The 26,638-nt window shown below is 45.7% G+C and overlaps 1 protein-coding gene across 8 annotated transcripts in view; it reads left to right on the top strand.

Moving 5' to 3' along the window:
* The window catches only part of DAPK1 (death associated protein kinase 1), a 186,814-nt gene that overhangs the window by 121,500 nt on the left and 38,676 nt on the right, over positions 1-26,638 (top strand). For all 8 annotated transcript variants that reach the window (XM_053205185.1, XM_027048169.2, XM_027048168.2 and 5 more), the window contains 15 exons: positions 5,523-5,661; positions 7,602-7,731; positions 7,913-7,961; positions 8,049-8,075; positions 8,773-8,925; positions 9,292-9,337; positions 10,514-10,603; positions 11,970-12,062; positions 14,314-14,433; positions 14,879-14,977; positions 15,730-15,828; positions 17,160-17,258; positions 18,247-18,444; positions 20,276-20,473; positions 24,734-24,832. In XM_053205185.1, coding sequence (XP_053061160.1) covers positions 5,523-5,661; positions 7,602-7,731; positions 7,913-7,961; positions 8,049-8,075; positions 8,773-8,925; positions 9,292-9,337; positions 10,514-10,603; positions 11,970-12,062; positions 14,314-14,433; positions 14,879-14,977; positions 15,730-15,828; positions 17,160-17,258; positions 18,247-18,444; positions 20,276-20,473; positions 24,734-24,832 — 1,639 coding nt within the window. The remainder of the gene's footprint in view (positions 1-5,522; positions 5,662-7,601; positions 7,732-7,912; positions 7,962-8,048; positions 8,076-8,772; positions 8,926-9,291; positions 9,338-10,513; positions 10,604-11,969; positions 12,063-14,313; positions 14,434-14,878; positions 14,978-15,729; positions 15,829-17,159; positions 17,259-18,246; positions 18,445-20,275; positions 20,474-24,733; positions 24,833-26,638) is intronic.

Here is a 26,638-nt window from a genome sequence, read left to right as displayed (position 1 = left end):
ATTTCACACAATTTCCATGATAATGCTGTAATTTAAAACACTCTGAGTCAAAGACCTAATAAAGGAGGTTAGACTTGCTTTCTAAATTTGTTGCACAGATTGCTCATCTCTCTCCCCATCAATCTTCTTTCTCTTAAGCAAAATGTAAAATTTGGAACGAAGAGTGGAAATACCAAGGTTTTGGCTGATCTTGTTAGCATTACCCTGCTGCTCCCCAACAACATTGTAAGCCTTTCAGTTCTGGTTCTAAGCCTGTATATGGAAAAAGTCCTCAGGTTACTTTTTGCCCTTCTGAGATTTGGGGGCTAAGTGGGGTAAATTATCCAGTGATGCTTATAATGCCCCCAAATCTTTGCCAAAATCATGTAGTGTTGATTTCCTTGGTTAATGACTAAATAATTGATGAGTTTTATCAAATTTAATATTTGATAAGCCATATTTAAAATTGATGGCTAGAACATCTGCCTTTCCATGTGAAGGAGAATGAATATATATGTACGGCCTTCAGGGCAGTAGGAAACCAGTGATGGGTCCAGGCCCAGTGAGGTGGGGTCTCTCCCAACACTCCTGAAATCCAGCTGAATAATTCCCTGGACGAACCACAGCATGGAGCTCATCATGAATGCCATGAGATTTGAACAGGGCCTGGAGAAGGATGATGGAGAAACCAGAGATGATTCAGGTCTCCTTCCTCTCAGTCTTGACCAGGCACCCCACGTTGCAGGCTGGTCCCTCACTGTCCTTCACTCTGGGGGCTCCAGCGTTGTTCTGATTCTCATCTCTGTGATCAGGAGGCACTGTTGGAGTTAAGTTGCTTGAGAAAGGAAGACTGAAGAGGGTAGAAGGTGACCGGGCCCAGAGAAAGACAAACCTGGTTTCTGTTGGCTGAACCAAGTGAACAGACCCAGTTCAAGATAGTGTTCTGTCATCTACTGGTCTGTAACAAACTACCCCCAAATTTAGTGGGGTGCAGGGTAGGTTCCCAGGGAAGCAGACGTGTGGAGGATGATTATTAAGAACTGCCCTTGGGATCAAGACTTGGAACAGAGGGGAAGGAACAGTAGTGGACAGAAGAGGTCGTGCTGCCTTGCACGGACCTCTTGCAAGAGGGCCCAACAGAAAATTCTGAAGGAATTTTAGAATTGCTCCAGGTTGGACTGAGTTGTCCTGGCCTTTATGTCAGGGTAGGCAAACTACAGCCTATGAGCCAAAACCAGGTGGTCACCTGGTTTTGTAAATAAAGTTTTATTGGAACACACCACACCCCTTCATTTACAAATTATCTAAGGAGGCTCTCACCTTACTTGGGCAGAGTTCAGTGGTTGTGGCAGAGCTATATGGCCCCCAAAGCCTGAAATATTTATATCTAGCTCTTTATAGACATTTGTTCAGCCCAGCTTTATGTTCCTATGCTCAGCAGCCATTGGATGTGACCTTGAACGGCAGCTTGTAGCAGAAGGAAGCTCTGGTATCCTTCTAGTCGTTGGATAGTGTGTCCTTCCTCCATGGGGAGCATGGGTGGTATTCGTGGTGCCCTCCATAGTGGATCAAAATGACCGTTTTATTTTGTGCATGATTTTGTGGGTCAGGAATTCTAGAAGGGCTCAGAGTCTGACCTCCATGGCCTCTGCTGGACAGAAGGATCCACTCCCAAGATTTCTTTCTTGCTTAATGCCCCTTGGCTTCTTTCTCTCTTCATGGGGCGTCTCATCTTACAGGGCTTCTTCATACTGCATGGTGGTTTCGGGACCATCACACTTCTTACATGAGGACTTCGGGATGTGGTAGCCATAGGTCTATGAAGGACCACATTGAAGCTGGCACAGAGTCACTCTGCTATGTCTTATTGGTCAAAGAATCAAGGGGGTGGAGCCACAGAGCCACAATCACAGCGCAGAAGAGCACGTGGCATGACATGCTGTGGCGCCATCCTTGGAAAATACCAGAATGTGTCGGTGGGCCAGGTAGCTGGCTCACCCAGGTCACAGAGCTGTTTATGCTTCCCAACCACACGGTCACCATCATCACTTGGGTGGCTTGATATGACCATGAGAGGAATAGGACAGCTCAGGAATGGGCTTTGTCCCTGCCCCCAACCCCAGGGAGTCCATTGTTAAACATGCACCTGCACACCATGCCGCTGTGGGAGGGCTTTTACTTTGAAGCCAGAGGACAAGAAAAACAGTGTTTAAGTGTTTATTGAGCGCCAAGGGGCTCTACATATCCTGAAATCTCCAAACAACTCTGTGGGGTGTGATTGACCCTTATTTTACAGAAGAGGAATCCCAGGCTCAGTGGAAGTTGGGTAATGGGAGAGAATTTGAACTAGTGTCTTCTCACCCCTTGCTGTCCTGCTTCACAGAGCCTGGAGCCCAAGGAGAATGAAATTAACTGCTTCTCCAGGACCAGAAGGAAGCTCAGGTCAGACACGAGGCAGGGAAAGCTACCAAAGGGAAAAGGAGCAAAGACCTGGGTTGAAGTGGCAGTGGGGTTTCTAGGAAGGACCCAGGCCTCTGCCCTGTGCTGACACTTTCGATACTAGAAGGTTTTCCCCATTGCCAGGCAGCCAACCCCCAGCCATTTCTCACTGTCAAGAAACTTCTGATGTGTTGAGAAGCGTGAGCGGTCTGTGTGAGCGAGGGGGAGTGGGGACGCCCCTGATAGTGGGGCAGAGGGAGGAAAGGTGGGACCAGCCACCTCTATCAAGCTGCACCCCCTCCTTGCGAGCGCACTGGTCAGGCCAGTCAGTGGGTTTGAGGGAAAGCAGGGCAGGAAGGGGGCTTTCCTCTTGGAACCCTGGGGCAGGTGGCATGGCAGCCCACAGGGACGGTCTGTCCCTCCTTTAAATGGCATCCATTCCGCTTCCTGGACCTCAGCCTCATGCCAGACCTGCCATCCGCATCATGTGTATTTATTACCTTTCATTCTCAAAATCCTCAAAGGAGTAGGTCCTGTTATACCTGTTTGGTGAGAAAGTGAGGCCCAGAGAGAAGGCATAACCTTGTGGCTGCAGAATTAAGGTTTGCACTGGGTGTGCCAGCTCTGGACCTCACCCTAGCACGCGGCCCAGGGCTGCGCAATGCACCTCGACGACGCCATACAGCCCAGAGAGTAAGGAAGCACCCAGGTGATAGACCATCTTGCTCAAAATTAGTTGGTTCGTTTCCCTGTTTTCCCCTGGAGTTGAAGGAATCCCTCTCCCTGTTTTGTTGTTTTTAAGAGGAGTAAGGAGACAGAAAAGTGAGGAGTGGTGGGGAGCCAGTGTGGGGTTCACGGCCAAGGGCTCCATAGAGAGGAGAGGGCAGTAAGGCTAGGAGGGTGCAGGCAGGGAGGCCACTGCTGCGGGAATGTCCTTGTCACCTGCAGGTCTCTGTCCCCCGGGCCGGGCTCCAGGCCTCCCTGGCCGGCTCAGCCTCTGTGGCTTGTGGCATATCTGTGCGAGCCCTCTGCTGGGGTCCCAGGGGCGGAGGAGCCACCTCGCCTTCAGGATAAACATCCAGACCTTAAATATCAGGGGGAGGCCATGCAGCAGGAGGATGCAGTTAAAAGTTTGAAAACTGGCCCTTACTTTTTAGTGTGCTAAGAATCCCCTGGGGGCACTGGTTAAAAATTCTGCGTTTCTTGGTGCCCATCTTGGAAACTCTCAGGTAGCAGGCTGGAAGGGAGGCCCAGAACCTGTATTTTTAATTTTTTTTCTTTAACTTAATGTTTATTTATTTTTTAGAGCCTAGAGAGAGAAAGAGACAGAGCATGAATGGGGGAGGGGCAGAGAGAGAGGGAGAGACACAGAAGACACAGAATCTGAAGCAGGCTCCAGTCTCTGAGCCGTCAGCACAGAGCCCTACGTGGGCTCAAACTCACGAGCCGTGAGATCAGCCGAAGTCAGACCCTTAACCACCTGAGTCACCAGGTGCCTCAGACTCTACACGTTTAAAACACTCCGAGCAATCCTAATGCTAGTGGAGCTGGGGCCAGGTTAAGAAAAACAACAACTTAGAGGGTGAAGGGGCAGGATCTGACCCTATTCTTTAAGACACAGACTTTTGTCATTATAGTTTAATCTCGTAAGCACTGGTTTTTTTTTTTTTTTTCCCCTCTGGATGTAGAAGTGGTATGTATGTTTATGGAGCTGTCTTGCTGAAAGAAAGATAATGAACACAGCAGTTATGTGCGTAATTACAGTTAATTATTATGTTGTGAATGTATGGTTAAACTTGAGAAAAGATGAACTTATAAAAACTCTTATTAAAAGTTCCCTGTTATTTGCCATTAATTACTGCTGTAGATTTCTTTGGGGAGTTTGTTCATTTATCCACTGGATAACAAAGTTTTGAGCTCTTGCTCTGTGGCTGGGACTGTGGGAGAACCTGGTGGATGGCCGGGGGCCAACCTCTGTCCTTTAGAGATTTACAGTCTGGCCAGGGAGACTGATTGATAAATCCCCAAACAACCTCATGCATTTCAATTTTGTGTACATGTATTCTTTTTTTTAAAATTTTTTTTTAATGTTTATTTATTTTTGAGACAGAGAGAGACAGAATGCAAGTGGGGGAGGGGCAGAGAGAGAGGGAGACACAGAATCTGAAGCAGGTTCCAGGCTCCGAGCTGTCAGCACAGAGCCCGACGCCGGGCTCTAATCCACGAACCGCAAGATCATGACCTGAGCTGAAGTCGGACGCTTAACCGACTGAGCCACCCAGGCGCCCCTATTTTTTTTTTTTAACATTTATTCATTTTGAGAGACAGAGTGCGAGTGGGGGAGGGGCAGAGAGTGGGGGAGGGGCAGAGAGAGGGCGAGACACAGAATCCGAAGCAGGCTCCAGGCTCTGAGCTGTCAGCACAGAGCCCATCGCGGGGCTCAAACTCATGGACCGTGAGATCATGACCTGAGCCAAAGTCGGATGCCTAACTGAAGCCCAGGTGCCCCAGTGTACATGTATTCTTATTAGTGAAGGTATTTGTTAAATTCATTATGAAATGTGATTTTTTAATAAATATGTAAGTATTTATATATAAATGGATATAAAACAACAACAAAAAATCCTTGTAGGCCATATATTGTGATTTGGGGTTTAAAACAATTGATTAGCATACGGATTATGAACTTTCCAGGTACTTTCTGATTGTGCTAGGAAGATCTATTCTATAAATGCTGCCCAAAGTTGGCTTATAATTTGTTTTTTTTTAATCAGTGAATTAAGATTTCACCTGTAAGAATGTGTAACGAAGATGTTTTAAATATACATTTCCCTCCCCCCCCCCCCCCCCCATCACGTCTCTGCTCCCTGCCTTCATGTGTGAACATAGCACATCAGGAGAATGGTATCCAGGTGCTTTCAAGTACAAATGGGCAGAATTGTCAGCCCAGTGGTGAGAAGCATGAATTCTAATTCCTTGCTTGGCAGTTTTGGCTTGTCCTTAGGCCATTCTTTTGCCTGAAATTTGAGCACACCAATAGTCTACAAGAGAACAAATCTGTATGAAACAAGCATCCTCAGTAACCTCTGCTTCCTGGTTTTCAGAGTGGCAGGTGGCGAGCTATTCGACTTCTTGGCTGAAAAAGAATCTTTGACTGAAGAGGAAGCAACTGAGTTTCTGAAACAAATTCTTAATGGTGTTTACTACCTACACTCCCTTCAGATTGCCCATTTTGATCTTAAGGTACGTTGCTGAGTGTAAGCCGGAGAGAAGGTTATGCAAATCCCAGCATTGGTGGTTGGCTATGAAAAATTGAAGCATCTGAAAGAGATACATTTTTTTTAATCCTGTATGGGTTTGTTTTTTTTTTTTTTTTTTAGGTTTATTTATTTGTTTTGAGAGAGAGAGAAAGGGAGGGAGGGGCAGAGAGAGAGGTAGAGAGAGAATCCTAAGCAGGCTCCATACTATCAACGTGGAGCCCGGTGTAGGGCTTGAACCCATGAACCATGAGATCATGACCTGAGCCGAAATCAAGATTCAGATGTGTAACTGAGCCACCCAGGTGCCCCTATCCTGTATGAGCTTAACAGATGGAATTATGAAGATAAATTACCAGGTATATAATGAATGCCTACTCAAGGATTCCTAACCTTTTGTGGGATAGGACAAATGATTACATTCAAGAATCCCTGGGGAAGAATCAAAGGGGTTTACCAGCCAGATCTCTAAGCTGCTATTGGTTATGGAATGTTTTCAGCTTAGAGTGGCCACTGGCTGTCCAGTTTGCATCCCCTGTGGCTGCAGGGCATGTAAGGTGGAAGATGTCTTGATCTCTCCTCTCCCTCTTGATGCGAAGGCCTGATTTTGTCACCGGCAATCAATCAAGACAGACGTGGAGATTGGCTAATTGGGGTCTTTGCCTGTCTGGAGGCACAGCACTGTGGGGGATATAAAGGCACGTCCTAGTTCTAACTGTCAGAAAAGCTATGGTCTCTCTAGGAAGGAAAGGCATGCACAGGAGCAACATACAGTGACAACGGAAGAATCGAGGTACAATCTGAGGCATTGAGAAGGTAGTCACAAAGAAGCATGTGGTCGACTGACAAGTGAATGATTCAGATCGTTGGAGCTAGGACAAGGCTTCAGAGGAGGGAGGACTTCCTCCATATTTCTTGTAGCAATGCTGTCAACACCCCATCCAGATCCCCCCAACACTCACTAACGCACGCCCTGAATATCGCTGCTGCACACACCTGCGGCTCCCTGCCTGATGTCTGGTTTCTGGCCCTGGGAGCTGGAAATGCCAGAGTAAGGCCCCACAGAGGCCGCTGTTAGCAATGGAGGATGGGGGTCGGCGGATAAATACCCCGGCTCCCTCATGCTCCAGCTGGAAAACTCAGTGCTGCTCCTCCTTAAGTTCCCCAAAGGGATTGTACTCCAGTCACCTTCACCTTGACAAGACACCTTGTGTGGGTTTCCTTCCTTCTGTTTCCTGTCTCCCCATCCTCTACCAAGTATTCCCTGGAGCCTGCTCCCACATAAGCCACTTGCACCCAAATCTCTGTCAACAAGTCTGCTCCTGGGAGAACCTAAACCACAACATTTATTTTTCCTGGTGTTCTCTTACAACTACCCTCTTACCCCTAGGCTTTGGTGGTTTTTCCGGGGTGGGGTGGGGGGCAGGGGACAATCCTACCACTTTGTCTTCAGCATTAATATATCATAGCTCTTTGTTTTTATTGTGGTGAAATAAACATAGCATGAAAATTACCTATTTAACCATTTCTAAGTGTACAGTTCAGAGGCATTAAGTATATTCACACTGTGGTGCAAACCATCGCCCCGTCCATCTCTGGAACTAGTGGATCCTCCCAAACTGAAACCCTGTATCCATTAATCCCGAGCTCCTCATCCCTCCTCTCACAGCTGCTGGCAACCACCCTTCGGCTTTCTGTGTCTCTGAATTTGCCTATTCTAGATACTTCTGATAAGTGGGATCATACAATATGTGTCCTTTTTCGTCTGACTTGTTTCACTTAGCCTAATGTTTCCAAGGTTTATCCATGTTGTAGCATGTTTGATGAGTTGATGGACATTGGGTTGTTTCCACCTTTTGGTTTTGTGAATATGCTGTTTTGAACACTAGTGTACTATTTCTCTTTCTCTCTCTCTCTCTTTTGAAGCCTGAAAACATAATGCTTTTGGATAGAAATGTCCCTAAACCTCGGATCAAGATCATTGACTTTGGGTTGGCCCATAAAATTGATTTTGGAAATGAATTCAAAAACATATTTGGGACACCAGAGTTTGTTGGTAAGTTTTTTTTTTACTCCTGTGCTCATTTATTTCTCATCAATAATATGAATTATACTGGCAGAAACTCCCCTGCTGTAACATCATTTATTTCCCTGGTACATATTTCTGGTTTATACGTGAAGATAGAATCTGTTGATTCACTTTCTCTGAAAACTAAAATGCGTTTATTTCCTCTTAGCTCCTGAGATAGTCAACTATGAACCTCTTGGTCTTGAGGCAGATATGTGGTAAGGAGCATGTCCTTGATGCTTTCATCTTTCCGCTTTAGTGTACTATTCTTCTGACATTTGTTTCTGTTTTCGTTTTGTGTCTAGGAGTATTGGGGTGATAACCTATATTCTGTAAGTACCAAAATCCACGCCTTGTATTCTTTTCCTCTTTCTTTGAGACCATATGTCTTATTAACCATCTATATGTCATGTTGATCTCTTCAGTTTATGCATGCTTTTTATGTAAACATATTCATTTCACACCCCCAGAACACGGGTAGTTTATACTAATTAAACATTTTCTCCTAATTCGCAATGAGTCATCAGAAACTACAGCCTAATCACTGAAGGAAGCGTGGCTGTCCATCACTGCTGAGAAAATAGGAAAGAGTCGTTTTTTTAAATTTTTTTTAACATTTATTCATTTTTGAGAGACAGAGAGACAGAACATGAGTAGAGGAGGGCAGAGAGAGAGGGAGACACAGAATCTGAAGCATGCTCTAGGCTCTGAGCTGTCAGCACAGAGCCCAATGCGGGGCTCGAACCCACAAACCGTGAGATCATGACCTGAGCCAAAGTCGGAAGCTTTTTTATTTTTTTTTAACTAAGAGATGCTATTGCAGATTAACTTTTTAAATGCATCCTATGCATTAAGCTGAAGCTGTTGTGCGTGACAACTAAATACCCTGTAAAATGTAATCGGATTCTGAAGTGACTGCCCAAGGACAGATTATCATATTATTCCTCACTCCCCTTATTAGATATGCTAGGAATGACATGATAGCCCAAGAGGTAATCATTCATGTTCTGCGCCTCACTTTATTAACAGCCTCAGTGGGGCCTCCCCATTTCTTGGAGACACTAAGCAAGAAACGTTAGCAAATGTATCTGCCGTCAACTACGAATTTGAGGAAGAATACTTCAGTAATACCAGTGCCCTAGCCAAAGATTTCATAAGAAGACTCCTCGTCAAGGATCCAAAGTGAGTGTCCATTATTCCTGAGGGGTACTTGGCCATGGCTTCAGCAGGACCAGGGCTAGCACTTGTATTGTGCATGCGGACCACGTTTATGAGAGCCTGGTGGGTTCCACGTGGCAAAGGAAAGCATGCCATGTGGAACGCTTCAGAAAATGCAGGCGGGGCCTTTGCACCTGTTCAGTCAGTCCCTGCAGACACAGTAAGATAGTCACAGAAAGACTGACTTCTTTCCAGCTTTCTTCCACGAAGCAGGCCCTGAACTGCATTTTCCAGAGCATCTGCTTGGTAGGCCCAACTGGCATGGAAACAACCTCAGTGTTTGCTTCTATGGTCACAGCATTTTTTTTCTTTCCCCTTCCCCCTACAAAGGAAGCGAATGACAATTCAAGATAGTTTGCAGCATCCCTGGATCAAGGTAAGTTGCATATTGTGATTGGTTTGGTATTATAGGACATCCCGGAATGCATTTGCCTTAGGCCTAGTTACTGTGGGGGTCTCACCACAGGTCACATCTGAAGTATTGGTTTTGACATTGGTGCCCTATTTTAAGATGGTGCACAGATGAGAGTGTCCTAATGATCACGGAGATGGAGGAGAATAAGCTATCACAATGCAGGATTGTAAACGGGGAGTTGAAGGTCAGTTGTAAATGGGTCAGGTCTACTCAACAGCCATGTTTGGTTTCACCTGTGGGATGTTGGCCCAGAGAATATTTTAATTTTTTGGAATTAATTGCCAACATTTAAATACCGTATCAAATCTGGATTTCCAGCGTCTGTTGAAAAATCTGAATGTCTACCAGTACTGAGCCCTCATTCCATAAGGCCACCCAAACCCTGCACAGCTGCCTTTGGGCCAGGGCCAGCGCCAGCGGCCGCCCCCTGGCACAACATATACCTTTACATTACCTGCAACACCCATTGCCATTTGGGTTAAAGAACTGAAGTGCTCCAGCTAGAACAGAAAGGACCAACGGTGAGGGAATGTGGCAATTACAGAATAAAGTCATGGAACCGGTGAGGGGATTATGATGCAACAACTTGCATCGCAGAAGTAGGGTTGGGGCATCCAGAGAGCTTTGCTGCATGAACTCCTAGCAGTTGCGTGGGTTCCCTGAGGAGGCAATGGTGTCTCCTCTCATCAGTAGAACTAATGGCCTCCCAAAAAAGATGCAGTACAACGGATCCTAATGCTATCAGCCAGGCCAAACTTGCTAACCTCTGAGTTCCTACCAGCTCTAAATTATTACTTGATGATATATTAAGTTCAAATGCCTTATAACATAACCTCACCACGAATCTTGCCATTCCCAAACTCTCAGTCCAGAAAGTTGAAATTTAGCCTGTTCTGAGCCCAACTCTTCAGCTTTTCCCAAGACCCAGTCTTTATGGATTTTATCAAACCCTTAGCCCTAAGAGTGGCCCTCCGGAGACTAGGTTCCTAGCTTTTGCACGTTATCCCAACTTGTTCTGTTATTTTACTAAGGTGAGTGTGTAAGCATCCTAACTAACTACAGGTTTCCAAAAGTTGTCATGTAACCCATTTCCATCTTGGAGTGTTCTAAATTCGCTTTCTTGGACTTTGATTTTAGCCTAAAGATACCCAACAAGCGCTTAGTAGAAAGGCGTCGGCAGTCAACATGGAGAAGTTTAAGAAGTTCGCAGCCCGGAAAAAGTGGAAAGTAAGATTGTTTGATAGGGAGGGATAACTAATTTATTTTCTCCGTGGCACTCCCTGTGGCCAGGCTCATCTCTTCTGACATTGGCCTTCAAAAGTGCATCCTTTTTGTTTGTTTCAATTGACTCTATAGTCTTCTGCACCATTAAACACTATTTTCAAAAGATAAGCAAAAATAGTATTTCGGTCCTCTTTAAGTCTTATTTTTGCATGTAATTTTGCATTTGTTTTAAATCAAGACCATTCCCAAGGCAAATTTTTAAATCAGTGCAACAAAATTATAGTGTAATCTTTTCCTAAGTTCAACAAACCACATTTTGAATAACTCTGTTCTTTGTGGTAAGCAGCATGGGAGTGCATTTATAGTAGAACTTGTGTAAATGGTTCTCTGAAACCAGCCTTGGTCTATGAATGGTTGGGATGGGGGTTGGGGTGGGGCCATGAACATTTGTACTGTGGTCTCGTGTTCTTTTTCAATGTGAATGGCTTCTGCAGTGGCTGTATGGGGCATGGCTCTAAAGGGCATTCCAGTCAACCTTGAACAAATAGAAATTCAAGGTTGAGAAGGTGACAGGATGTCTTCTTATGCCCAGGATCATGTGAAGCCCGGAGGAAGCAGATACCTGCCATGTCTCTGAGCACTGGGCCAGAAGTGTACCTCATTTTCACACCCATCAAGTTTAGGGTGCCATGACAGGGATGAGGAGGACCACAGCACTAGGGTTACTTAAGACTTAACACTTAGTCTGAAAGAAGCCCTTAGACTAGGCTTAAAATGTAGAGAGAACACCATAAGTTTCTCTCTTTTTTTCTCTTTTTCACACACCCACACTCACCCCCCCACCCCCAACACACACATTCTTTTACCTATTGTTGTTCTTGCCTTTGAGAGTAAATGCAGGGGTGTTTGTCCTATAGGCTAAGGAGTTCCCCACCTGTTTGTTTCTAACAACTGTATGAGTTTTGATAGTCACATTACTATTAATACCAGCTTGCCTGGGCACAAGGACACAGGACAGGACCCTTGAGTGGGGATGTGCAAGGGGTTTGTTAGGGTAAGATTCCATTCCTCAAAAAGTAGAGAAGAAAATATTAAGAGAGAAGGGGTATAGAGTATACAGTTGTGTAGTTAATAATGAAATGCGGAAGGAGAATCTCTATCCTGTTGTCTTAATTTGTAAGACCTTTAGAAATTTCTTTAGGCGTATATGATCCAACCTGCTTGGAAGGTCTCCCACCCCTAAAGAACATGCTGTCAGCAGTGAACGCTGTCTCAAAGACTTTGTCATTTGTACTAATTTGAATATCTTTACGTAAACTCTCTCTCTTCCTCTCTCCCTGCCTTTTTTTTTTTTTTTTTTTTTTTAAAGCAATCCGTTCGCTTGATATCACTGTGCCAAAGATTATCCAGGTCGTTCTTGTCCAGGAGTAACATGAGTGTTGCCAGAAGCGACGATACTCTGGTAAGCACACCTGTTTGCCTTGCTGAAGTTCTTTCTTACAACTGTGTATTTCCAATGTTTAGGTTGTTTGATTTGTTCAACAACCCAGAAAACCTAAAGTCACGGAAGTGTCAGGCCTGTTCTTCCTCTGCTCAAGGTAGGGAGTTAGGTGGCTGATTTGATGTACGGTATTGGTTCTTTCGTTCTTTTTTCTCTTTGTTTGGATTGGCACCATGCCCAGTCACACCCACTACCTCTGACACTACCACGCCCTGCCCCACTCCTCCCACACTCACAGTTTGGTGAGAGAATGACTGGCCAGCAGAAGAGGAAAGAGTTTATTCTAATTTCCATGAAGAAAATGAGAGTCCTCTATTGCCACTGACCTTGGAAAATACTTGATCATAATACCATAAAAGAGGCAAATACTCCTCCTACCAACACACACCCCCCAAAATCAAGGCAAATACTGTGGAGCTTGCTGGGGGAGTTTGTGGTAGACCAGAAGGCTAAACCTACTTGCTCTGTTGACATTGCATTGAGTGCCTAAAACCCTTGAGAACAATTCCATACTTTGTCCCGTAATGAACACTGAAACCTAATCAAAGATTAACTCTTCAGATATGACTGGACACATCCGAATTCAATAAGACTGTCCCCTGACAGTCAGACAACAGGGCTTTGGGAGCCCTGGTGGTAAAGGGGATGTCAGAGAAGGGAGAAAGGTTGGTTCTGTGGGAACCAACCTGCTCCCGTGACTGCATAGTCAGTGTTTCATGAATGACTCCAGGGACTCCATGGGCAGGATCACACATCAGCAGACACGAGCTCTATCCCCGCCCCGAAGCTAGTTGCTTCACTGAGCCTCCAGGTGTAGCCTTATAGAGTCAAAGGAGAAATGTTAAGGAGAAAACAGGAATGGGAAAGAAGCAAGGTCGGAGAAGGAGGACATGGAAAAGAAAGTCTAGGTTTGGGAATTGTTTGAGGGTAACAGTGGAACCAGGGACAAGACAAAATCTGTTAACCTAAGGAAGATGAGAACAATTAAATGTTATAAATTAAAATCATCTTGAATAAGCACTTAGAGGAAAACATGTGTCACAGTGCGAAGTTTAGGGAGGGAGAGGGCCCCAGGGTGCGTGGGGGTTCTAGGTGGGATGACCCCTCCTGGAACTCATGTTCCCTCATCATTCTGATGTCCTACTGATCATGAGGACCTGTCGTAACCATCTGCTTATCCCCCGCCATTCACCTCGTTTCTCTTGACTGTCCCTTTCATGCAAATGTCTCTTAGTCATCAATTGGAATTGTAATGGAAAAGCAAAACCTATGACATTCTTAACATGGAGTCTGTCCAAATATTATTAAAACCCTCATGAGGTTTGGATTCAGACCCATAGAGAAGAGAAAGCAGAAATCAGAGAAATGCTTTTTCCATTCCACCCCACAAGCAGAGACTCAGCCTCTGTGATAACGCTTTTCCAGATTTGAAATATGAGGAGCCACACCTCTGTGAGTCCAGAGATATTGTTTGGGACTTTTCTAGCTTATTCTTTAGTTTTAATGTACCATATTTGGTAAATACCTTATTATAAGAAAACGTTGACAAATTGGCAAGGATTTAACTAGTGTGACATTCTCTATTTTCTCTTTGTAATTAGCAGTGCATCTGTTTTCCTTTTTCTGGCCTTTATTTTTACATTACTCCTCCTTTAGGATCTTTAAAATATACATATATGTATATATAGGGACTAGCTTTCAGAGAATTTTGCCATGTTATTCTATACTTAGAGGAGGAAGAAATTCCAGTGATCAAAAAATAACAATTCTATAATTGGACAAATTACAAATTAAGGCTGTAAAATTCAGAGGTATCATTTCTTTGGTTCTATGGTTTTTAGACTCTGAGTTATGCCTGATATTTTCTGCAGTGGTTTCTGGGACTATATATTTTGAAAGGTTTCCAAGATAAACACAGAAGATAATTTGTTATCAGTTGTTCTAAATCTGAATCTTGAAAGGTGTTTGCCATCTGGGTTATAATGCAAGTGACATTAAGGCACAGGTAAAAGAAGGTGGTGTTAGTTTCCTACATGGAAGGAGCAAAAAGTAACCTCCTGGTTCCTTTCATGACTCGGTGGATTTGTAGATTAAGTGGCCTACTTTCCTCTAGATGCTTCTCTTGACAAATGAGCATTGATTTCTCTTATGTTGATAAGAGGATCATGGCCAGCAAGCTAACTCTTTTTCCCTCTTCACTGTCCCTCTCAAGGATGAGGAAGACTCCTTTGTGATGAAAGCCATCATCCACGCCATCAATGATGACAACGTCCCAGGCCTACAGCACCTCCTGGGCTCATTGTCCAACTATGACGTTAACCAACCCAACAAGGTCTGCTACTGCTCTGCCAGGGGTAGTGGGCGGGGGGTGGGGGGTGGTCACCGTGACTTTACACCTCCAAGTTCACAGTGAAAAAGATCCCTTCTGCTTCTCCATCCCCCCCTTGCTGTTACAAACTCCATACTGTGGAGAAATCACTTCTGCGTAGAGAGTGAATTGAGTTAGAAATGAGGTCGAATGCACCGAGGGCCTTTCTCCACGCAAAGCCTTTCCCCACGACACTGTGAATGTGCTCATCCTGGAAATGAAACTGTCACCTTTGAGTGTGAATCCAGCAGAGGAAGGCTGGGTGTTCCCCTGGCTGTCCCCATTCCTGTTACACAGCAGTGGTTGTGCGTCTGTTGAGACCTAAGAAGCTGTGTGGTGTTGGACAACGGTGACAGTTGCTTTTCCTTGCCTACCAAACCTCAAAAAATGTTTTTCTTGTCTCTTCCAGCATGGGACACCTCCATTACTGATCGCTGCTGGCTGTGGGAATATTCAAATACTACAGTTGCTCATTAAAAGAGGCTCAAGAATCGATGTCCAGGACAAGGTCATAATTCTGTTTTATTGCCACTGAATTACCTCCTAAGTATTTCCAAATGTCTTCCTATCACAGAGATAACAGAGGAAAACCACATGTGCCCCTTACTTCATTTCTCAGTCTCCTACAAAGGAAGATGACCTGTCCCATAGCCTGGTCCAGTCTGACCCGTGTTACAAACAAAAAGGCAAATACGTCCCTTTCTCTTGGCTCGGTTGCTCAGCATCAGCCTTTCCTTGCGTGCTACCCCAGATCTATTCCTTACTCATCACATGTACTCAACAGTGTTATGAGATGTCACATCCGGGAAAATTTTCATCGTCTGATTAATCTCATCAGAGATGTATTTGTCTGCATGTGTATTAGGGCAACAAAGTCAGGATGGTCCATGTGGCCATAGATTTTACAGAACTGTACATGGACTAGAGCCGATCCTGACTATGGAGGAAATTTGAACCGGAGATTGAAATGAAGGTTTTAAGAAAACAAAAACATGATTTTGAAGTAATTCTAGATTTACCAAAGAAAGGTGCAAAGATAGGACAGAGGGCTCCTGGAGCCCCTTCGCCCCACTTCCCAGAATGTTAACATCTTACATCACCTTGGTCTTTTTATCAAAACTAAAGAATAAAATGAGAGTTCGTTCCTCTTGGAAGTTGCTCCTTTGAAGTTTGCTGTCACACAGGAAGGGAAATGGAGTGAGTCTGAGTGACGTGTGCATTTGGATCTGGAAATGTGACTTCACATTGGTTTTTATGCAGGGGGGATCCAATGCCATCTACTGGGCGTCTCGGCATGGCCACGTGGACACCCTGAGATTTCTCAATGAGAACAAATGCCCTTTGGATATTAAAGACAAGGTAAGGCTCCTTCTCTTCTTGGGGATAGTGGGAAGTAATTTGAGGCGACGTTTGAGTGTGGACATGCCACCTGCATCTGGATCCAAAGCAAAAGGGTTTGTGATCAAAATCTTCCTGCAGGGAAGTTCAGAAGTGTCTTTCTGCTACTGGCTGAGTCTAATATTAAAATCTGCGTTTAGCTGAAATCTGCCAGCTAGTTGGCATAATATGCAAGCAGTGAATTATCTGCCCCATAACCTGGACACTCAAGGTTCTACTAGAAGGACAACCAGAAGCAGATCCGAGTCCTGACCCTTGTATTGAATTGCCATGTGTACATCTCTTTACGCTTCTCCTCCCCTCTGAAGTAGCTGCCAGTGCTGACCTTACAGTCCCTGGCACTAGAAGAATTCATGAGACAATGCATATAAAATAAGGCTTTGGGGAGCAAAGTTATTATAACAAAAGCTGTTGATTTAGCAAGTTACCTTATTTTCATGTATCTGTGTTTCATTCAGTTCACACAAGAACCCTGTGAGTTCACTGGCAGGGCTTGAACATGTACCAAGGATTCTTACCTCCTCATTCATTATACGTTCTACTGTGCAACTCCTGTCTGCTCCTAGTGCTTGTAGACTGACTTTTCATGTTTAATCGGAGCTGCCATATACAGTTGTATGGACTGTGCACTGCTCTGTATCTAAGGGATGATATTCATGTCAAAGACACACACACGCACGCACACACACACGTATGATGGCAGTTTTCGGTCAGGTAGCAGCAAGCATCTTGTTTTGTATCAATCAGTTTATACTCACAGTTTTTGGACAGGTATAAGTAAAATATCATAAGGAAATCATAGGGAAATTGCACCTATTGCAAATTCAGAGAATGCCACTGTGGGCTAATAGTGATGTTTTTTTTTAATCTCTGAGAATGTAAGAAATAACATTCTCAACATAGACAATGAAATCAGAAACTTGCTCATAAATAAAACTGTGTTTAAGTAACTTAATATTAAAACAGGAGTTTTGTGTTTTGAAAAGAAAATCACATGGCTACAAGCATCCGTACATAAAGAAGATTGAGAACCGCCATGACAGAGAAGGAAAACATTCTCATGTAGGAGGTTTTAGGACAAGCAGGAGGGGCTACACATGTGGGTTTCACGCTAGCTGTGTGGTGGACCCTCCACCCCAGGACCAAAGGGGCATGTGGCCTGAGGGTGGTGGGGGCCCCTTCAGGGCAGGACTGGAGCCAGGCGTGCATGGGAGTGGGCCTCCAGTCCTGTGCATTTAGTTTCTAGAGTCTGCTCCCGGAGAGTGCTCTGAATTTGGCTGTTTCTTTTACAGTCTGGAGAGACAGCCCTTCATGTGGCAGCTCGCTATGGCCATGCCGATGTGGTTCAGTTACTGTGCAACTTTGGCTCTAACCCCAATTTCCAGGACAAGGTAGGTCACGGTAGCCGACCTCACTTCCTTTCGCCTGCTGGGTGGCTGTACCCGTAGCCGTTTGATATGGTCGGGTCCTTTGGGGTTTTATCCAAGGTAGGTTTTCTGCTTAGATTTCTGAGGGCAGGGACTCAAACAGGAGCACAAACCATTCATTCATTCATTCATTCATTCATTCATTCATTCACTCTTCTGGACAACCCTGTGAGTGAGTTGCTATTATTTTCACTCCTTCTTTTACGGAAGAGAACATCCAGGCACAGAGAGGTTCAGTAACATACCGAAGCTCACACAGCCTGTAAATGGTGGAGCTGGGGCTCAAACCCAAACAGTCTGGTTCCAGAGTCATCCTGTAAACACTTCACTGTACTAACCTCTCGTAGACAGACATCTGTGTCTAATGATGTTCATTGTGAATATACAGTCCTTACAATCCTATAGATCTCGTGGCCAGCCATCACCCTGACCTGTTAAAGCACAATTATCTCAGCACGTCTTTGCCAGAGCAATAACAAATTATATGAGTGATCTCTATGTTATACACATGACAGAAATCCTGAGGTGTTAAGCTTGTTACAAGAATTCCCGCTCAGATAAGTGCTCTCCTCCTGTGAGGAGTCTCAGATGAACTGAATGAAGGCACTTTGATAAGAAAGATGTTATAAATCCATCCACCCCAGGGTTCTCCTGTGTAGAAGAGCTGAACCAGTGGTTCCAGGGGGCTCCTAAAAGTCAGTTGTTAGTAAACTGCAGGGGAAACTGAATTTATCCAACACCCAAGTGTTGAGGAAAGAAAATTAGTGAAGGAGAGACATCAGACCTGCGTCCATTATTTCAGATTTGCTTTTTTTTTTTTTTTTTTTTTTTTGCCACGAGCTCTTTTTTCTGTACTGCCTTGACTCGGCTGCTGATGTTGGCTGGAACTCACTGCGTCTGTACTGGTGTGCTCTTGTGTTCTCCTCCTTTACCTGTGTGTCTTTTTGGCCAGGAAGAAGAAACCCCCCTGCACTGTGCTGCCTGGCACGGCTATTATTCTGTGGCCAAAGCCCTTTGTGAAGCCGGCTGCAATGTGAACATTAAGAATCGAGAAGGAGAGACGCCCCTCCTGACAGCCTCTGCCAGGGGCTACCACGACATCGTGGAGTGTCTGTCTGAACACGGAGCCGACCTCAATGCCTCCGACAAGGTGGTTTGTGGGTAGATGTATCACACGCACTGGCAGGTGATCCGGGGGGCTGATGGGACCACAAGACTCCTCCATTAATTACCTACAATAACAAACTCGAATGTAGCAAATTACAATGGTCCTTTCTCTTCTCTGTTTGATAATTATTAATCTATTAATATGAGATTCTGTTTGACAATTAATATTCATTTGTGGCATGTTAACACTTTATGGTCAGATGGCTCAGCTGTCTATTTTATGTTCCGCCTTTTTAGCTTTGAAGCAGGTATAGGAGTGTTCACTGGGCCTAAGACAATCTTCAGTTAGGACCAAAATTGGCAACTCTCTATTACTTTGTAGCGAAACAGAGAAATAGATGGTTTATTTACTTTTATCTCCCGCTGTTTCGTTAAAAGATAAAAACCACTCTTAGTTGGCTGGTAATTGCAACTCTAGACCAGGTGCTCCTTTATTAATTAAGCAAATTCAGCATAATCTGTTTTTGTTTGTGAGCTTGTACTTAAATGAGGCTGTGGTGTTCCTCGTATTGTCAAATTTGGGATACTGTAGGTAAGTTAGGAACTGCCATTTGTGGAGTGTTTTCTTGGTGCAGAGAAGTGGTTCTCAGTTGGGAGCAAGCTTGCCCCCGGGGGGCATTTGGTGGTGGCTGGAGCCCGGTTTTGGTTTTCACAGCCAGGAGTGAGGGTTACTACTGGCATCTAGTGGACGAAGATCCGTGTGCTTTTGTTACACATCTTACAACTCCCAGCACAGGCCCCAGATGTCAGTTAGTATACTGAGGTAGAGAACCCTTAGAACAGATAAGTTACAGACATGTCCCCAAACTCTCTACGCAGCTCACGAAACTCAACCTGTCTATTCGCCAGGGGTTCCGTAACAAGTGGAGGGAATTCCCAGGCTGGTCTTTTTTGGGATGCATCGATTCAGCATGTTTTATTTGCCTTTGATATGTATGACAGCCCTTGAGCACATCACTTCCCGTGGCTTTCCCAGTTTCTCCCTGGGTAAGAGAAAACAGGCTTTTTTTTTTTTGAGAGAGAGAGAGAGCAATTGCCAGCAGTGGGGAGGGGTAGAGGGAGAGAGAGAATCTTAAGCAGGCTCCATACTCAGCGTGGAGCCTGACTTGGGGCTTGATCTCATGACTCTGAGGTAATGACCCACGCCAAAATAAGAGACACTTAACTGACTGAGCCCCCAGGCGCCCTAAATGATAGGCTTTCTGCTTAGGAAGTAAGTGAAGACTGCTGAGCAAATGTTTTTAAAAGTGGTTTTCAAGGCACCTCGGTGGTTCAGTTGGTTAAGCATCCGACTCTTGATTTTGGCTCAGGTCATGATCTCATGGTCCTGAGATTGAGCCCCGTGTCAGGCTCCACCCTGGGTGTGGAGCTTGGTGAAGATTTTCTCTCTCATTCTCTCTCTGCCTCTCCCCTGCTCGTGCTCTCTCTGTCCCTCTTTCTCTCAAACAAGGATTTTAAAAAAATAAAAGGGGTTTTTAAGCGCTTGATAAAACAGGCCGTTGGAGAGCCAACAATTACGTAAGTTCTATACATTTAGAGACAAGAAGAAGTGTTGGGTCTTTCTGTCTGACTGTTCGGGCCACGCCCGAATTAGTCAGGCTGATGGTCAGCTTAGTCTGTGGTTGTTCAGAGTGGGGCACACGAAGCCTCTCCCCCACTCGCCAGGAGTAAAGAATGTGTTGTAATCCTTCTTCAGGATCTGCAGTAACAATGCCATTGGCCAAGTAAACTTGGCCCAGTGGTGGCTGGAAAGGCAGGTGGCCAGGCCCACGTGCATAAGGGAAAGTGCTCACGGTCCCTGGTGTTTGTTACAGGACGGACACATCGCTCTTCATCTTGCTGTGAGACGGTGTCAGATGGAGGTCATCCAGGCTCTCATCAGCCAGGGGTGTTCTGTCGATTTCCAAGATAGGCACGGCAACACCCCCCTCCACGTGGCCTGCAAAGATGGCAATGTGCCCATTGTGGTGGCCCTCTGTGAAGCCAGCTGCAATTTGGATATCTCCAACAAGGTAACGCTGGAGGGGATCCCTGCGGGGGCCAGCAGGGCATGTCCCTCCACCTGCTTCTGGGTTTTCTCCAAGTTTCTCTTCGCGTCTCTTCATTATTCAAAGCCAGTGTTACTCATAGGGACCTGTTCTGTTCTGGCTTGTAGAGCTGTCTACATTAAATCATACTTTACGTTGGACTTTTGAATAACTTCGTGAAATAACAGAAAATCATTACATTATTAAGTACTTCCTACCTAGCCAGGTTGTTATTGATGAACATCAAGAGAGGGAGAGAGAGAAAGGGGGAGTGTGTGTGTGTGTGTGTGTGTGTGTGTGTGTGTGTGTGACCTCTTGTAGAAGAATCCCAGAACATCAGTCAAATTAGAACATCTTTTTGCAGTATTAAATCTCCAGGAAAACACCTCATTGAGATTCCTAGGACCAGATTTCTCTTCTTGGCTTTCCCCCTTGAGAGTTTTTATGGTCAAACATTCAGAACACCTTTTTTGTGCTAAATAAATTTAGTAAGACCAAGGGAATGCTACTATTTGGTGAATATTAAAGAAATGAAAATAGTCACACGATGAAATGAAAAAAACCCCATATGTTGACTTCTAGACGTTAGCTAACACCTTTCCTTTTCCCTGAATACTATAGAGACTTTCATTACCAAATAGGACAGAACAGTTGTATATTCATGTGGTTTCAGGCATGTAATTGTACAAAAGGCAAGCACTACTCTTTCACGATTGTGTTGAAGACAAAGTCCAAGTTGAATTAAAATTTTGATTGTGGGAAGTGTTTGTTTATAATTGGCAGACACGATGCCAGCAGAATTTTCTCATGATTTGTTTGAGGTAAGAGAATTAACAGCTAAAATAGCTGGAAAATTACACGTCTACAAAAAATTATTCCTCTTGCCTATTATGTGATTAATTCTCATGAATCTTGAAATCGGCAGTCTTCACATTCTGCAAATTTGAAAACGCAGGATCATAGGTCTTAGGCATTAGCTGCTGTGCTGGTTGCTTTCTTTGTTTATCCCATTCTAATCCTGCCAAGTCTGTTAGGTAAAGTGGCTTAAGGGGAAAGCCAAATGTAATATTAAGCAGCATCAAGATCTTGGCTTTCCTTCTAGGAGTCTTTAAACGAATAAAAAATGGCTTCAGGGAACATCATGGTACTTATTTGAATACCTTTGGACTTGGCCATAGTCCACACAGCTGGCCTACTGTGTGCACAGAATCTGGGATGAACTGTCTCCTGGGAAGGTGGAGGAGCAGAGCGGGTGACTCATGGTACTGGGCACTAAGTGAAAGAAGGGAATGGGTGTTCACCCCGCGCCTAAGTGCAAGCCGTGCACTTGCTAAGTCTGCTCTTTAAAATACCCAGCAAGATAACCCTAGACTTCATGTTTGAAAACAACTGACTTATTTAACGGGAAGGCCTCTACGTTGTTGAGGCTGCAGATGGTAGTTCATACATACCCACACACACTTGCTTTTACCATATTGGGCCACACAGCAGCACAGAGAGGGCATTCCGTAGGTGATTTTGTCACTGAGTTGAGCTCAGCTGGAGCTCCACAGTGTCACCCTCCTAAAATCAGCAGCCTCGTGCAGTTACTTGGGACCCTCTTGGTGCAGCAGCGAGGTGACTGGCAGCTCCACGTGGAGCCAGAGACGAGGTCCCCAGGCCGCCATCAGTGTTCAGGGACTCGGCACACCATCACTCCATGGGCCTCACGCCTTCTTCAGTGGGTTGGTGACATCTTCGTTTTTTTCTTCCTCTTCCCAGTGAAGACAGAAAGCATGTTGTACTCATGCATGCGTCCATGCACACACAGACACACACACAGAGATGCACACACAGACACCTGTGCATGCATGCACGCAGACCAGCACACAGACACGTGCACCCACATAGATACACAGACACACGCACATAAACAGATGCGCACACACGCAAACACACAGATGCGTGTACGTGCACATGGGCACACGGACATGCACATAGACACGCACAGACTCACATCTACAAGTGGGCACACATACACACACACGCGCGCACATGTGGACATGTACACGGACACACACACATGTACATATCCAGGCATATGTGTGACAATTCCGTGCCCAGTAAGTGTGTGTTAGTGCCTTTCTCTGACAGTACTGTGCCAGAGCAGGATGAGGGGCTTGTGGATAGCATAGTGAATGGTTCGTGCCCCCAGGTGTTTTTTGGTGTAGCCGGGCTCATGTTGCAGTCACTGCTGTGAAAGAGGCACCAGGTGCTATGGAGATGCGGACATCTGCACATGAAAGAAACAGAGAGAGCTTTTGGATGAAGGAGAGAGGAAAGTGTGTTTCAGACCAGGGGAAGTGTTTGCGTATGTTTGGGCGCTGTCTGGCTGCACCTGTAGCTGACGTGGAGTGTAGGCATTTAGGGAGGCCGGCAATGGGGCAGAGAGAGAAAATGCAGGTGGAAGGGGACATTGGGTCCAGAAGGTGCAAGACCTTGACCGTAAGGCTTGGGAGTTTGGATTTGGTTCTGCCAGAAGTCAGGGCCTTCAACATGTAAACTTCCTAGTCCTTTTTCTTTGTTGTCCTTTTTCCCTTGCATGAACGATACCTCCCATTGCCAGGCTCCTCTTCCTTACACAGAAATCCAAACACCTTGCTACATCTTCACAACTTCTTTTCCTTCTCACTGTGTCTCTAGGGTATTTGATCTCTGCTCCCTAGATCACTCTAGATGATAGTAGACTAGCACAGGCTGGTGCACACATTGCAGCATTATTTGTAAGGGGCAGGAATGGAATCGCCTTAAGCGTCCATCTTCAGTGGGCTGGCGGAGTGAATTGTGGCACATCCACATGCCAAGTGTTACTCAGGTAGCCGAAAGGACAAATTAGATATCGTCACAGGCCCCACAAGGTGTGTGCCATGTATTACTAAGGGGAACGTAGCAAGTGACAGCCTAGAAAGTGGAATATGTCTTGGCTTTTCACATTTTTTCTTTCCTCTCGTGGATTCATAGCTAAAAGCTTGGAAGGCCGGGCACCAAGGTGTCGAGCCGGAAGTGCTCTGAGGAGGGGAGCCTGGGGAAGGGGACAGAAGGAAAGGAGCGCCTCTCTTCTCCACCACGGATCCTATGCGTCCTGCGGCGTCCTTTGCACTTTCTCTGTCAGCATGTGTTCACTTCATAACAAAAACTTACATTTGCAAATAAACAGCATAAGACAGACACCTGAGCTTCCTCTGCTTCCAGTATCCACCAAGGATACTTTTTTTTGTGGTTCCCCCAGGGCAGAAGAAATACCTAACAGTTCTGTTTATTAAGCGGTTCAGTCCGAACAACCTAGTAAGAATTTATGTCCTAATGACTCAGTAGGTATTGGGAAAAAAACGATGCCCACAAGTGGAAAGAAAATGAATATTTTCATTTCATTCTTCCATAACCACACTTGCATGCTGATGGGATGTGTGTGCTGATTGGTCACCTCACAGCTCCTCAGACCTTGGACCCAGCCAGGCTGGACACTGCATTATTCCTATTCTACACCCGTGTTCTCAGGGTACTTGTTTCTTGTCACAGTAATCACCAACCCCCCGCTGTGCAGATAGGATGGCATTGAAAGGAAGGCAGTGTGATCTAATGCTGAGACCCTAAGCTGCCTGGAGCGAGTAGTTCACTTTATGTCTGAACCTGCTGGTTCCATCAACAATGTAAAATATTCCTCAGTACCCCATGGATTCACTGCAGTGCCCTGAGGTGCCTTGGCACACAGTTTGGGAACCACACACATAAACAGTGGAGAGCATGGTGGGCATGGCCTTGCAATGTCACCTCATTAGAACGACTTCACTGGCTATTGTTCCATCCCTTTGTCCCTTGCAGTGTCTAATTTGAACTGTGGTGCAGATCTTTCTGGAACCTTGGGCCCCTTAAGAAGAACCCTGATTCATGCCTCCTTTCTACCAGCACAGGAGGAGACTCGATTTAGTTATCTTATGATAAGCCTCCTACTCTTTCATCCTTTGAAGTTTTCTTTCAAAGTGACTCTTTTAACTGGAAAATACTTCAACACATTCCTCTTGGCTTGCCTCCCCCCAGGAGAGGGAGGGTTTCTGGAGAAGGGAGTCCACACGTCCTATTTCTTCTGGGGGATCCCAGATCCCGCACACAGTACCGGCCCGTGGGATAGACTCCCGTCAGTGCCATCCTCAGCAGCCATTGTGAGAAGGACTCTCTTTGGGCTTTTTTTTTGTGTGTGTCTTCCAGTATGGACGAACGCCTCTGCACCTTGCAGCCAACAACGGGATTCTGGACGTGGTCCGCTACCTCTGTCTGGCGGGCGCCAACGTGGAGGCGCTGACCTCGGTGAGTCACTTTCTGGCAGGAGAAAGCCACGGAAAGCCGTAGAGAACGTTTCGGGCCTCAAGGGCATCGGGGAAAGGTATCGCTTGGCAACTGCATCTCAAGCAGACAAGCTGCTCTTAAGCTTTGCTCCTGCAGTGCCGTTCCGTAGACAGTTGCCCACACAGAGCCAGGGTGATAGCTGGTTATGCTCATTGGTGCCAGGGCCCTTGGCGCTCTGGGGCCCGCACTGCCAGGAATGCCTGCTCTTTCCCATGCTACACAGCAGCGCCTTTGGGTGTTTTGTTAGATATGTGTGTTTTCCTTTTCTAAATGCTCCCCCTCCCCTACAACGGCTCTGGAGGTGCCCTGGGCTCTGGGGGAGGAAGGAGGAAGGAGTCTCAGGTCTCAGGGTGGGGAACTGCTTACAAGAGCTGTTCTCTCTTGTTTAAAAAGTCTGCCTTTCTTATTTTGTTCCCGGCGCCTCCCCACCCCTCATTCTGTGCCTGGCACCACCCTCCAGGAGGAGCCCTTTGATTTACAGTTCATGAAATACCAAAGAGGGAAAATACATGGACTGATGCGATAAGATGGTCATTTTACTGCTACAGTGAAATTCTATCATTTGACTTGTTTCTGGCCTAATGGTAGGTTGAGTCTGCTAAACCTCACTAATGCTTCGCTGATGTAAAGTGTGCATCTGAGGAAATCCATTGGGATTTTAAAATATGGCAGCCAACTTTGGGAAAATCAAGGCCTCATTTCTTGGAGAGTCATGTAGGGGTTGGCAAACCACGGGCCGCAGGCCAAATCCAGCCCGCTGCCTGGTTTCTGTAAATAAAGTTTTACTGGGACCCAGCCATGCTCATAGTTTACAGCCCACCAGCTGTTTCTATAAATCAAACTTTATTGAGACCCACCCAGGCTCATTATTTACGTATTCGTGGCCACTTTCACGTTATAAGGGCACAGTTGAGCAGTTACGACAAAGACCCTATGGCCTACAGAGCCCGAAGTTATCTATTCTCTGGCCCCTTATAGAAAATTACTGACCTCTGGTCGGAGACATTGCCTCCCTGACTGTACTGATGTTCCTTTGATGTCATTCTGTCCTCACAAGTAGTGGGCCCATTCTCTGTAAGTGTCGAGCCCTGTGCTGGGCTTTTCTGCAGGCCCAGTGAAGGCCAGTGCTCTAGATGGGATTGTCCCTTTCTCAGGATACCTCCTTGCCCATCACAAAACCCTGCATGGCCATGCATGGGCTTCTAGGCCTCGTGTGCCATTATCAAACCCTGCCCAGCCATGTCTCGGCACTCAGTTCAGTTACTCCACAATAGAGTATTTATGTGCATTTTTATGAGGAGAAGTTTTTTTATTTGTTTGTTGTCACAAATGTTGCCTCATAAAAAACAAACTGTCAGGGATGGCTCTGAAGATACCAGCTGCTGATTCTGCCACATCTCACAGGTTGGGGACGCTAACATGTGCTGCCCTAGGCCTCTGCTGGGTCCCCAGTGCTGCCCCACGACCTCTGTGAGCCCTTGCCCACAGCAGCTATTTCCTTGCCTCCCGCGAGTGGCCTCCCCCTCCAGTGAGCCCTCAATTGTATCTCCCCACTCATTCTCTGCTCACCACTGGGCCTCCCTGCTACCCAGGAGTCCACTCACGTGCCTTACTCCTTTCTTCATTCCCCAAATACTAGGCATGTACTGTGTACCAAGCACTGCTAGGACCCAGGAACACGGGCACAGGCAGGTGATTTCTCCTCCCTCAGAAAACTTCCAGTCTCTTGACAGAGAGTCAGACCCACGAGCCACAGCAGTAAATGTA

Source organism: Acinonyx jubatus, chromosome D4, assembly GCF_027475565.1.
Source record: "Acinonyx jubatus isolate Ajub_Pintada_27869175 chromosome D4, VMU_Ajub_asm_v1.0, whole genome shotgun sequence".
NCBI classification, from domain to species: Eukaryota; Metazoa; Chordata; class Mammalia; order Carnivora; family Felidae; genus Acinonyx; species Acinonyx jubatus.
This window is presented reverse-complemented; position numbering and strand designations above follow the sequence as displayed.